The following is a 14,463-nucleotide window of genomic DNA, read 5'->3' as shown; positions in this document are numbered from 1 at the left end:
GCCTAAGGAAGAGAAGGCAGCACCAATGAGTAGAAGTGGTGTCTCTTTAACACAGGATGGCTGTGAGAGGCCCCATACTTGAGTCAGTAATCATGAGTCTACGGCATAAAAGCTATCCCCAGCTGGACGTCTTCTGTTCCACGTATGAAGCCTCAGTTTTTAATAACTCCTCTTCTGGAGATCTACAGAAGTGCCTGGTATACACGCCGGCCCCAGAACACTTCTTAAATTATTATGTCTGCACAGCAGCAGTGAAAAGCAGCTTGATTGGGGTGAAGAGCAGGAGCCCAGAGAACAGCCATTTCGGAACAAATGATAACTTCAATCAAGGACGCCGGGTATGATGTTAGCCTTATAGCTGAGCCCTTATTGGAAGAACACATGACAGGAAGACGTCTTTCATTTGAAGGGCAAGGCTCTGGGTCCCACTGCCTGAGACACACATGCCCTGTTTCACCTGTCCACGGCTCTCTGTGACAAGATTGTGAATTTCAAGAAGTTTATCTCTGGCTTCTTTTCCTGGCTACTCTCTCGGAAAATGTATCGCCTGGTTTCCATCCTAGTCAGAGCCACGCTGACATCCTGAAGTCTGCTCTCAGCCAACTGGCCCACAGAGTCTGCAGAAATTGCCTTAAATCGGAGTTCCTCAACATGTTTCACAGAATCTGATTCCGCAAACTAAAGGGTCTCGTGATAAAACTCATTTGGGGAAATGCCAAATTAGATAAAATTAAAGATGTTCCTTTGCTAAGACACCTCTATTTGCAGCAACATGGATGGACCTTGAGGGTATTTATGCTAAGTGAAGTTAGAGAAAGATAAATACTGCATGATCTCACTTATATGTGGAATCTAAAAAAAAGAAAAAAAAATCTAGCCATAAATACAAAGAACAGACTGGTAGTTGGTCAAGGAATACAAACTTCCAGTTATAAAAGGAAGTCATGGGAATGTAAGGTAGAGCACGAAGACTATGGTTCATAATACTCTTACATATTTGAAAGTTGCTAAGAGAGTAGACTTTAAAAGTTCTCATCACAGGAAAAAAAAATTTGGAACCATGCACAGTGATGGATGTTAACTAGACTCTCTGTGGTGATCACTTCACAATATACACAAATATTGAACCATTATATTGTACATATGGAACTAGTACAATGATATATGTCAATGACACCTCAGCAAAAAGGACACCTCTGAACTTTCAAATTAATATGTGTTTGGAGACTCTTCCAAAGTGAGACACAGTAGACAATACGCCTTAATCTTATTTATCTGAGAAACCATTTCTCCGCAAAGCATCTCAAGGCACAAGTGTCCTGATTCTCATGAACATGTGTAATGAAATGACTCTCAGGAACATTTGTATTGAACTAGGAATCAGGTATAACAATAAAAGCCAATACCTAGTGAGTGCTTACCATGTGCCAAGAACCCTTCTAAGTCCTTTACAGATATCAATATATTTAATCCATATAGCAACCCTGTGATACTGACATTATTATTTTTCCCATTTTTCAGATGAGGAAGTGGAGGCAGAGAGAAGTTAAGAGATTTGCCCAAGGTTGTAAATAGCCACGTTAGTGAGTAGAGAGCTGGGAATTGAACCCAGGCAGTCTGGCACCCATGTAAATTAATGCCTAATAGTAGAATTTCAGACACTGTGATCAGCTGACAGTGGGAGAGGTCCTAAGAGCAAGCCTCCAATCACAGGAAATCCAAATTTGTGCACTCATAAATTAGGTTTCACAGGCCTCCCAGTACACCCTGTAGGACACGGCTCCTATACCATCATTCGGTTTCTCCATTTAATTGTGTTATCCCGTGCCTGCACACTCTTCCATTAAAACAAAGTCATGCTGCAGACAGCACAGCTACCAATAAAAATGGTAATACACAGGGAAAATCATCTCTTGATTGACCAAAGTGGCAAGAAAATGAAGATGCACGTTTGAGAAATGGCCTCCTCTATGTTCTCAAAGTATTGATCTCCAGCTCAGAGACCAAAACCAAGTGGCCCTTTTCCTCCTGTGTGTTGCAAAATTTCTGATCCCCACCCCCTCCACTTAGCTCAAGAATTGCCAAAGACATGTCCTACCCTCTCCCACTTCCTCTCCTTGTTCAGAAGGATGATCACCAGCTTTGGGTGCATCTGGTAGCCGTCTTCACTGAAGGACAGATTTCTCCCTTCAAAAGTCACATTGATCAGATACCTGTAAAGAGAGAATGAAGAGAAGGTTACAAGCATGAAGAAGGTATGCCAGAACAAGACAGTCAAGAAGACAGAGAGAAAGGTGGATGGAGACTGACGTGTAGATAGCTCTATAAATATCACGTAAAGCTTGTGTCCCTCGGGCTTCCATTTCATTATCCAATAACTGCCATCCAAGTTTTCACATTATAGGAATGGTAAGAAAAGATAATGTAAAAATTTGACATAAGAGCAATGGGCTTAAGTTTAGTTGGCAGCTATGACTGAGCAAATTATTGAGCCTTTTGAATATCTGTTTTTTTTTTTTCACAATTTGACAAAAATGGGATAATAAAGAACCTACTCTATTAGGTTTGTATGGCTTAAATGAGATAGCTGACCAGGGGGGCAGAGCAAATCCTCATTAAGTGTTAATGACGATTATTCAAAAAAGGAGGTGAGTTCAAGGGTGGGGTGGTAGAGACATGACACAGTGGGAGTGGGCAAGACAGCTTCCTGCTCAGAGGCTGGAGTTTAGGGTCTTTCCCCTCCCAGAGATACTCTGATGCTTTCAAACTCTTGTGACAATTCTGTCCAGCCCATACTTAATGAGTCTAGCAGTCAGGGATCTGGTTCTTCCAAACGCATCTGGAAACCAGGGATACTGAACTTTTATTTGTTATTGTTGTTGCTTAATTATCAAGTTGAGTCCAACTCTTTGCAACCCATGGACTGCAACAGGCCAGACTTCCCTGTCCTTCACTATCTCCTGGAGTTGGCTCAAACTCTTATTCATTGAGTTGGTGATGGCTATCTAACCATCTTATTCTCTGCTGTCCTCCTCTCCTTTTGCCTTCAATCTTTCCCAGCATCAGGGTCTTTTCCAATGAGTCGGCTCTTCACATTAAGTGGCCTAAGTATTGGAGCTTCAGTTTCAGCATCAGTCCTTCCAATGAATATTCAGGGCTGATTTCCTTGCTCTCCAAGGGACTCAGGCGTCTTCTCTAGCGCTACAATTTTAAAGCATCAACTCTTTGGCACTCAGCCTTCTTTGTGGTCCAACTCTCACATCCGAACATGACTACTGGAAAAATCATAGCTTTATCTTTACAGACCTTTGTTGGCAAAGTGATGTCTCTTTGCACTTTTATAGTGAACAGAAAATCGCAGAGGTGGGGTGGGGGTCCAGGGAGGAGGGAAAGACATTTCGCAGAGTGCTTCAGGTTCAGATACGTAAATTAGCAAAAACGCTAATAATGAGAGTCAGACCAATGGAGCTGTCTTTCCACACCTGTACCCCCAGCTCACCCCATTCTCCCCTTCTGGCTGCTCTGACCTGATGAAGTTCCCTCACTGGGAATTCCCACAGGCATGCTCATTCCCATGGCATCAGTGCAACCATGCTGATGGTAATTCAGGTCCCTCCACCACCATGGCTCAAGGAGTCAGTGATGACTAGCTCCACACTCACATGACATGCTACTCTGGAGCCTTGCACCTGATGCTGCAGTGAGACCTGTCTCTGTTCAGAAGCAGAATGGGCATCCTGGGATTGTCTGGAGTCTTTGACAGGCTTCAAAACTGTGACCAACCATGGCTCTCTACTTCACTGAAGGGGAGAAGAAGAATGAGCAGAAGGCAGCCTAAAGGCTCCTCTTTAAGTCTTCTCATTTAACAAAAACTGTGAGCCTCTTCTTTGAGGCTACCAGGTAACATTAGATTAAGCAACCTAGGGTTGCTAGGATGTAGGTCTTTCAGGAAATTCTAAATATGTCTAGGTACTGTGAACCAAATCCTCCTGGACCACATTCCTGCTTCTAAAGCTGCCTGGGACTTTTCAACCTGTCATTTCCAGGGCAAATGCAGTCAAAAACAGAGGTCACAAAAGAGCAGAGATCCCTAGAATCTCAAAATTGGAAGAGATCTTCATAATCAATGAGCCCAGTTCCTGCAGTTTATCTTTCCTTTCTATGACATCATAAAACCAGCCCTCTCAGCTCTTCTTGAATACTTCCACTGATGGGGAGCTCATCACTGTATTCCCTAACCCAAGGCAGCCACCTCACTGTTGGGCAGTTCTTTTTTACCTAAAGGTGAAATCTGCTCCCCTTTCACCTCTAGATCCTGGTATCCTCCTTAGGAGTTATACAGTCTTAGTCTAATGCTTCTTCCACATGGGAGCTCATCAAGCATTTGAAGATATTCATCATGTATCCCTCATAAAGGGCTTGCCAGGTGGCTCAGTGGTAAAGAATGGGCCTGCCAATGCAGGAGACACAGGTTTGATCCCTGGGTTGGGAAGATCCCCTGGAGAAAGAAAAGGCAACCCACTCCAGTACTCCTGCCTGGAAAATCCCATGGACAGAGGAGCCTGGTGGACTGTAGTCCATGGGGTCAGAGTCAGACATGACTTAGTGACTCAACAACAACAACGAATCCCTTATGAAATGAATTTTAGTCTTTGAAGAAACTATGAGCTCATTTGGTTCTATAATTTTAACTTGATAGATAGGGAACTAACTGAAGCACAAAGAGGTCAAATTATTTGCCCCCAGCTAATTGGGAGCAGAAATAACATTTTAAGAGCTATATTATCATATGTGAAACGAATTGCCAGTCCAGGTTCAATGCATGAGACAGGGTGCTTGGGGCTGGTGCACTGGGGTGACCCAGAGGGATGGGATGGGGACGGAGGTGGGAGGAGGGTTCATGATGGGGAACACACATACACCCGTGGCTGATTCATGCCAATGTACAGCAAAACCATTATAATATTGTAAAGCAATTAGCCTCCAATTAAAATAAATAATTTTATATTAAAAAAAAGAGCTGTTTCCAGTCCCATGTGTTCTCTAGCATCCCACTCTGATTGTCACACGCCACAGCAGCTTTAATATCCATGATCCTGCACCAAGCTACACTGTGCCATGATGTAACCCACTCCCTCTACCCTCTCAGCTGTGATCTCTGGACACCTTCAGTTGGTAAACGTGTAACATCCTTGATTCAACAACGCAAGGCTCCATCTGTATCTTCTCCACCCTCTGCGCTGCTCCTCCTCTCAGCTCATTGCTGCCTGCTCCCACCCATCAGTAGTGAGAAGATGATATTCGAGTAGTTTACAACAACTTCAATACTCTAACCTAAGTCCCAAGCAGTTCATTTCAGGGAGTATGATTTTAAACTAACAGACCAGAATTTAAGCATCAGATATAATCCATGTGGAAAATAGGTTCTTACTACATCAATATGGCATTATACTTTAATTTCTGAAAGTTTTCAGAGGCAGTGTATGTGACTTGTAGAAAAAAATTAGTCTTGACTCTTTTTTGGAAGAACACAAGAGAGGAAGCGGAGAGGGAGAAGGAAGGAAGGGAGAGAGGAAGGGAGGGAGGGGAGGGAAGGGAGAAGAGAGGGAGGGATTAAAGGAAAGGGAGAAAAAGAGAGGAAGGAGGAGGAAGGGATAGGGGAGAGATGGAAATTATCTGGCTAATGAACCCTCCTTTTCACCAGACATGTCTCTGAGTAATTCTGACTTTATCTAAAACACCATTAAGAATATTTCAAAGAAAGTGTCCATTTCAGAAGGCAATTATAAAAGAGAAGCCCCCAAATCATATAAGCAACTATCAGCATGAATGGAATAAGCATATGGCCTCTCAAGATGACTTCTTTGAAAAGGGATAGCCTTGAATTGAGTAGATAGGTTGGGAAATTCAAACTCCAAGAAAATAAAACCACATTGATGGGTAATTGTTCTGCAGTTAAATTTCTCTACTTGTTCCTGCTCCCAATCCTTTTGATTTTCCTTATATATTTTTCTCTCTCTAGAATGTTCACCTTATTCCAGTTCTACATGTTCATTTTATTCTGTGTTGACATTTCCCATATATTTTACTTATCAAAAATATTAATAAAATGTTATGACAGTACACAAAACACTCTCCTGCAAAGTATCCTTTAATTATTCATATCCTTCAGCAGTGTAAAGATTCATCATTCACATTGTGTTTTTCTGAGTAATTCCCTGAGACGTGCCAACCTTTAGCTATTAGTGAGGAGCTTGCAGATACACACTTGCCTTGAGCAAGGATGCCCTTAGAATAGTGGGACAGACCAATCCATTCATTGGTAATGAAGAGTGTGAAAACATAATCGGGAGTGCAGTCACTTCTAGACCTGTGACCTTGGCCCTGAACCTGAGTTTTTCCCTCTTTAAAATGGAAACACCATTTTTTTTTTAACCTCTAGTTTATCAGGTTGTGATGATCACTTGAAATAGGGGGTAGAAAAACTATATAAAATGTGACACAAATACAAGGTTATATAGTAGGAAACATTTAGACACAAATAATATACTAGCCTGATTAGAATCATCTAAAGGCAAGGAACTTGCCTCATTTTGGACCTCAGCGAGTAAAAGTGGGATGATTATATTCACCAAGACTGAACTGTCAGTGGAACACATGGGAGAAATGGAATCTGCCTCCCACATATGGAGGATAAACTAGGTCAACTGGTCATATTAATCAGTTCAAATTTCCATAAGACCTGAAAGTACCTAACCACCTTTGCATCTGGCGGCACTTTGTCAATTTTGAATATTAACTAAAACCTCAAAGCGTCTGTGTATGAATCCTCAGTAAAGGATTTGACTATATTATTAAGAGATGCCACAGCTATTCTGTTTGTTTCTGAAAATGTCATCCTCAAGAATGTAATGAGAAAGCCTAGCTTCAAGTGGCACTCAAATTCAGAAGTTCTGCCCATAAGATCCTAGTCCCTTGGAAGGCCCATCAAGGTTTGGTATATTTAAAAATATTGCTTGATTTGTCTCTGGGATGTAGTTTGACCCATAAGCCAAATGATGGCTTATCTCATAAAGTTCTAACACTGCAGAAATCTCAGATTACTGGAACTAGAAGAAAACTTCAAAACCATCCATTGAGAACTGTCAGTTTGGACAGGAGAAAATGGGTTCCCCAATATTACCTGACTTTCCACAGTGGCTTGCCTGTTCAGGACTGGAGTTCAAGTCTTCTTATTTCAAGCTCAGGGTTCTTTTTGTTACCTCAGTAAATAAAGTGAAATCAGTAAATCAGAGCCTCAGATGGGCCTCTTAGCACTCTCACATCACCATCATGTGCCCTCAACTACAGAGACCCCTCATACAAACTGCAGAAAGTAAAACCGATCGCATTTCCGGCCTGACTCTGGCTTGTGGAGAAAGTCTTGGAACCCTGCTGGGCTCAGGTCCAACACATTTGCTGCCTGTGGCCAAAGTCATCCTCCGCTGGGTTGAATGGGGTCAAGCTGAGGTAAAAGGCCTGTGTGCCTCTTTGACTTTGACCGTGCCACTCAGAGCTCATCCGCTGCAATGATTTAGCAGTACACCATGTGTGGGAGGCGTCCGAGAGGGCTCTGCCAGAATCTCCCCAGCAAACCAAGTGCCCTGGCACCACAGTTCACATTGTGCCCTCCAGATTCTCACAAGGGACTTTTTTTTTTTTTTAATGAATGTCTTTTAATGTGGTAATAAGAGAGACAAGTCTATCCTCTCAGATGATCCTCTCATTTTCAGATGAAGCAGATGAAGTCTGGAGGGGTTTGTGTTTTTCACCAAGATCAGATGACAGGGTTGGAAAGAGGATCCAGGTGTCCCCACCCCACACCAGTGATCTTTCTGCTCAACATCATGTCTCAAAAATGTGAAATTATTCTCATTTTTTTGAGGCATCTCCATACCATCTTCCATAGTGGTTGTATCAATTTACATCCCCACCAACAGTGCAAGGAGGCTTCCATTTTCTTCACACCTGCTCCAGCACTTATTGTTTGTGGATTTTTTGATAGCCATTAGTGACTGGTGATAGGTGATATCTCATTGTAGTTTTGATTTGCACCTCTCTAATAATGGGTGACACAGCATGTTTTCATGTTTATTAGCCATCTGTATGTCTTCTTTGGAGAAATGTCAGTTTTTGATTTGGTTGTTTTTCTGGTATTGAGTGGTATGAGTTAGATGTGTATTTTGGAAATTAATTCTTTGTCAGTTGTTTAATTTGCTATTATTTTCTCCCATTCTGAGGGCTGTCTTTTCACCTTGTTTATAGTTTCCTTTGCTGTGCAAAAGCTTTTAAGTTTAATTAGGTCTCACTTGTTTATTTTTGTTTTTATTTCCATTATTCTAGGAGGCGGCTCATAGAGGATCTGACTATGATTTATGTCATACTGTGTTCTGTCTATGTTTTCCTCTAACAGTTTATAGTTTCTGGTCTTACATAGATGTTTTTAATTCACTTTGAGTTTATCTTTGTGTGTGGTGTTAGAAAGTGATCTAATTTCATTTTTCTACACTTAGCTATGCAGTTCTTGCAGCACTACTTATTGAAGAGACTATCTTTTCCCCATTGCATACGCTTGCCTCCTTTGTCAAAAGTAAGGTGCCCACAGGTGTGTGATATACTCTGAGGAAACCAAAACTGAAAAAGACACATGTACCCCAATGTTCATTACAGCATGATTTACAATAGCTAGGACATGGAAGCCACCTGGATGTCCATCAACAGACGAATAGATAAAGAAACGGTGGTACCTATATACAATGGAATGTTACTCAGCCATAAAAGGAACACATTTGAGTCAGTTCTAATGAGGTGGATGAACCTAAAGCCTATTATACAGCTTATACAGAAGTAAGTCAAACAGAAAAACAAATATCATATATTAATGCACATACATGGAATCTAGATGGAGAAGGGAATGGCAACCCACTCCAGTATTCTTGCATGGAGAATTCCATGTACACTGGAGCTTGGGCAGCTACAGTTCATGGGGTCACATAGAGTCAGACACGACAGAGCACCTAACACACACAGACATGGATCTAGAAAGACTGGTGCTGATGAACCTATTCGCAGGCCAGTAATGGAGATGCAGACATAGAGAACATACTCGGGGACACGAGTAGAAGGGAGGAAGGAGAGGGTGGGGACGAATGGAGAGAGTAACATGGAAACATATATACTACCATATGTAAAATTGATAGCCAGTAAGAATTTGCTGTATGACTCAGGGAACTCCATCTGGGGCTGTGTCACAACCTAGAGGAGTGGGAAGGGGTGTAAGGTGGGAGGGAGACTCAGTAGGGAGGGGACAGATGTATACCTATAGCTGATTCATGTTGATGTATGGCAGAAGCCAACACGAAATTCTAAAGCAATTATCCTTCCATTAATAATAAAAAAATTATTAAAAAATGTGGAGTTTTTCATAGCTCTAAATTTCCATTCTCCAGCTATTCAGAGCAAAGTAATGAAGGAGGAAACACAGTTCCAGGGAAGAGACTCAAATTCTTGACCCCTTTGCTTATGATTTTCCAGCTCTGAAAACCTGTAACTTTGTCACTGTGTCTTTGGTTTGTCACTTACCTTTTAAAGCATTTAGCTCCTTCATCTATAAAATAGACCATCATCTATAAAACTCAGACTACCTCACTTGCCTGATGTGGGAAGAACACAACTCCTAGGAGATGTTCTCTGTCTTGATGCTTCACCTGATTAATACTGCAGCTATTACACTGCTAAACTCCATCATCTAAATGACAAAAACCAATTTTTAATCTGAGAGTCCAGGGTTTAAGTCCCTGCCCAGGCACCAAAAGTAAATAAAGAAAGAGAAAAAAAAAAAAAAACACAGATTTTTCAAAAAGCTTTTGCCGGTCTCTTTAACAATTCCTGTATCATATGCATGTCCTCCTGAAAATAATAGGAACAATGTTTTACAATTTACAATTTTAGAAATAGAAATCTCTATTTCTAAAGATTAGAAATAGTAGATGTCATGCAAAGATGGGCACAAGAAAGGACAGAAATGGTATGGACCTAACAGAAGCAGAAGATATTGAGAAGAGGTGGCAAGAATACACAGAAGAACTATACCAAAAAAAAAAAAAAAAAAAAAAAGATCTTCATGATCCAGATAACCACATGGTGTGACCATTCACCTAGAGCCAGACATTCTGGAATGCGAAGTCAAGTGGGCCTTAGGAAGCATCAGGATGAACAAAGCTAGTGGAGGTAATGGAATTCCAGCTGAGCTATTTCAAATCCTAAAAGATGATACTGTGAAAGTGTTGGACTCAATATACCAGCAAATTTGGAAAACTCAGCAGTGGCCACAGGACTGGAAAAGTTCCGTTTTCATTCCAATCCCAAAGAAAGGCAATGCCAAAGAATATTTAAACTACCGCACATTTGCACTCATCTCACATGCTAGCAAGGTAATGCTCAAAATTCTCCAAGACAGGCTTCAACAACACATGAACTGTGAACTTCCAGATGTTCAAGCTGAATTTAGAAAAGGAGGAACCAGAGATCAAATTGCGAACATAAACACTGGATCATCGAAAAAGCAAGAGAGTTGCAGAAAAACATCTACTTCTGCATTATTGACCACATCAAAGCCTTTGATGGTGTGGATCACAACGAACTGTGGAAAATTCTGAAAGAGATGGGAATACCAGACCACCTTTCCTGCCTCCTGAGAAACTGTATGCAGGTCAAGAAGCAACAGTTAAACTGGACACGGTACAACAGACTGGTTCCAAATTGGGAAAGGAGTACGTCAAGGCTGATTACTGTTACCTTGCTTATTTAACTTATATGCAGGACAGAAGAAGGGGATGACCGAGGATGAGATGGCTGGATGGCATCACGGACTCAATGGATGTGAGTCTGAGTGAACTCCGGGAGATGGTGATGGACAGGGAGGCCTGGCGTGCTGCGATTCATGGTGTCGTGAAGAGTCAGACACAACTGAGCGACTGAACTGAACTGAACTGAGGATACATCATGTGAAATGCTGACCTGGATGAAAAACAAGCTGGAATCAAGATGGCCAGAAGAAATATCAATAATCTCAGATACGCAGATGATACTACCCTTACGGCAGAAAGCAAAGAAAAACTAAAGAGCTTCTTGATGAAAGTGAAAGAAGAAAAAGCTGGCTTAAAAGTAAATATTTAAACAACTAAAATCACGGCATCCTGTCCCATCACTTCATGGCAAATAGATGGGGAAACGATGGAAACAGTGAGAGACTTTATTTTGGGGGGCTCCAAAATCACTGCAGATGGTGACTGCAGCCATGAAATTAAAAGATGCTAGCTCCTTGGAAGAAAGGCTATGACCAACCTAGGCAGCATATGAAAAAGCAGAGACATTACTTTGTTGACAATGGTCTGTCTAGTCAAAGCTTTGATTTTTCCAGTAGTCACGTAGGGATATGAGAGATGGACTATAAAGAAAGCTGAGCACTGAAGAATTGATGCTTTTGAACTGTGGTGCTGGAGAAGACTCTTAAGAGTCCTCCGGACTGTGAGGAGATCAAACCAGTCAATCCTAAAGGAAATCAGTCCTGAATATTCTTTGGAAGGACTGATGCTGAAGCTGAAGCTCCAATACTTAGACCACTTAATGTGAAGAGCTAACTCATTGGAAAAGACCCTGATGATGGGAAAGATTGAAAACAGGAGGAGAAGGGGACAACAGAGGATGAGATGGTTGGATAGCATCACCGACTCAATGGACAAGAGTTTGAGCAAGCTTCAGGAGTTGATGATGGACAGGGAAGCCTGGCATGCTACAGTCCATGGGGTCGCAAAGAGTCAGACATGACTAACACGACTGAGCAACTGAATTAAACTGAACTGAAAACGTTGAAAAGCTACTTAGTTAGAGACCAGTATTAGGAGACAAAGGTAAATATTTAAAACTCAGATGTTCCTTGTGATGGTTTGGGAAATTAAACAAAGTTCTGACTTTTCCCCAGCATAGAAATTCATAATAATTAAAATGAATCTAAAATGGCCAACTCAGTATTATGTGGTCGTTGTGGCAGACCATAGCCTGGGAACAATTCTCTCTAGGATTTACCAATAGCCTTTTCTAGGATCAGACTCAGAAGAAGTAACTCATTAGTAAGATATCCTGCACTCACGTGAACAACATAGACAATGCCCCTAAATGCTGGTAGAAAAAAAACTAAGTGAAAATAGGAAAAATAAGCTAAGTAGAGGGGAATGAATGTAGTGTGCTCTAAATAATACTCCATCACCAGCAGCAGCAGCAGCAGCAGCAGCAGCCAGTGTGCATGGCATTTAAGGCAAGGACACTGCCATCAGACCACTTCTGTTCAAATTCTAGATCCGTCAGTTCCTAGGTTATGTGACAGTGTTCTCAAGGCACGTGAATTATTTTATTCTGGTCATCAATGGTATTCTCTTTGAGGAAAAGGGGTTTGAAGAAGTTTTAAAGGTTTCCTTTGAGCCACAATGTCAAATATAAAAACACTAAACCATGCTATTGAACAAAATAATTAGAAATACCAGTTTCCCAAGCTGTCAAGTGCAGGCCTTTTCTCACTTTTGCAAAATGATACTTAGAACCTCAGGAAAAACTAATTTAAAGAGCAGACTGTAATATTAATTTATCATTACGTGAGGCAAATTAAAAATAGTTTGTCTGCCAGTGGACTAAACACTTTCTCTGAAGTGGTGTTTATGCCATTCATTTTATGAACCATTCTTTACAAATCATAAAAGCTTCACGTTTGGGCTCGTCCATAACTCAGTTATTGAAATTCTAAATCTGTAGTGTAACACTAATGAGATATTAAAGTATCTTAAGAAAAAGGATTGTGTTTCGGCCCCTTAGCAGTCTGGCTGAGGGTAAGTGGTGATGCGTGAACTTCCCAACTATTGCAGGGAAAGAGTCTTCTCAGACCCCTGAGCCTGACAATGAGGTTTTCTGAGCTCTATTACCCAAATTCTGTTTCACAACTGAATGCCATGAATTAGTTTTATCTAAAACAAAAGAAGGGCTTCCCAGGTGGCTCAGTGGTAAAGAATCCAGCTGCCAGTGCCCGAGACGTGGGTTCAGTCCCTGGATCAGGAAAGTTCCCTGGAGGAGGAAATGGCAACCCACTTTAGTATTCTTGCCTGGAGATTGCCATGGACAGAGGAGCCTGGTGGGCTACAGTTCATGGGACTGCAAAGAGTTGGACACGACTGAGCAACTGAGCACACACAAGATGAAAAGAAAAAGAGGGGCATCGTTGAGAGTTGCTGACAATCTCTGCTCAGATATATAAGAAGGTAGAGAGCATTTCCTCTTCCTCCAAATGTAAACTCAGTGAGCTCCAAGAGGTTCTGCCCCCAGTTGCAATGGCCTGCTGTCTACCTTTTCACCCTCATGTCTGTCTCCTTTCACCAAGCGTGGTCAATGTGGCAGGTCATGGCCAGGGGACAAGTCTCTTCTGGACTCTTTCATCTGGGGTCAAAGCCAGGAGCTTGTTCTCATTATAAGATACCAACATTCAAATGAATGAAAAGTCCTGAATGCCTCAAATGCTTAGTGATGAGGAGTGAGTAGAAAGAACACAGAAGGGAGAAATGGTACTCCTAAAACTAACACAATGCTGCAAATCAACCATACTTTAATAAAAAAGAAAACGAAAAAACAGCAATGATAAAACACAGGGAGAAACAGAATATGTGAAGTGAAGATGAGAGAAATGCAGTATGTATCACACACACCTCCCCCCCAATATTAGCAATGTGCAGTGCAGCGCGGTGTGGACAGGCAAGGACTCTGCAGCCCGTTGACCTCTGCTCACGTCCTTGCTCGACTGGTTCTGAAGCTGCGTGATATCATGAGCTATTTAATCTCTCCCTGCCTCAGTTTCCTCACTATGAAAATGTGAACAATAATAGTACTTACCTCACAGGACTGTTGTGAGGGCACACGCACCTGTACATAATGAGCCTTTAGTTTTAGCTGCTGCTGGTGTTATTATTATGATTACCTTTAAAACAGTATTGCCTGGATACCAGAGAATGTTAGAGTTTGCAGGGACTTCTGGATCACAGTCTGACCTTCCATATTTAAAGCTTAACAGAAGATATTGCCTGGGTAGATGTTGCCACTCTTTGGCAGGATAAGTTCAGAGTCTGGTCTCCCAGTCTCTGGATCTGTTTTTCCATTAACAGCACATTCATCCCACCCCCACAATATTCCAGCCGTTCAGGCTTGGGGATGTCTGTTGTCTCTCCTGTGATTGGTTATCCCTGTGAGGTATTTTGCAGTGGGGAATCATTTAATCGTACGACTTCAATGTAAAGTTCGCTTTCTGAGGAAGGCAAAAGATGAGCTCATAACCTCATAATTTTAGTTTAGAATAAATGACTCCTTGAAATGACCCCCATTATGACC

At 41.6% G+C, this 14,463-nt stretch overlaps 1 protein-coding gene across 1 annotated transcript in view; it reads right to left on the bottom strand.

Moving 5' to 3' along the window:
• GRIN2B (glutamate ionotropic receptor NMDA type subunit 2B) overlaps positions 1–14,463 on the bottom strand; it is a 528,935-nt gene that overhangs the window by 160,316 nt on the left and 354,156 nt on the right. The window contains exon 5 of the mRNA XM_027967851.3: positions 2,099–2,213. Coding sequence (XP_027823652.3) covers positions 2,099–2,213 — 115 coding nt within the window. The remainder of the gene's footprint in view (positions 1–2,098; positions 2,214–14,463) is intronic.

The sequence above is a fragment of the Ovis aries genome, chromosome 3 (genome assembly GCF_016772045.2).
Source record: "Ovis aries strain OAR_USU_Benz2616 breed Rambouillet chromosome 3, ARS-UI_Ramb_v3.0, whole genome shotgun sequence".
Lineage (NCBI taxonomy): Eukaryota > Metazoa > Chordata > Mammalia > Artiodactyla > Bovidae > Ovis > Ovis aries.
Note: the sequence above shows the minus strand (reverse complement) of the source record. Positions and strands in the feature narration are given on the sequence as shown.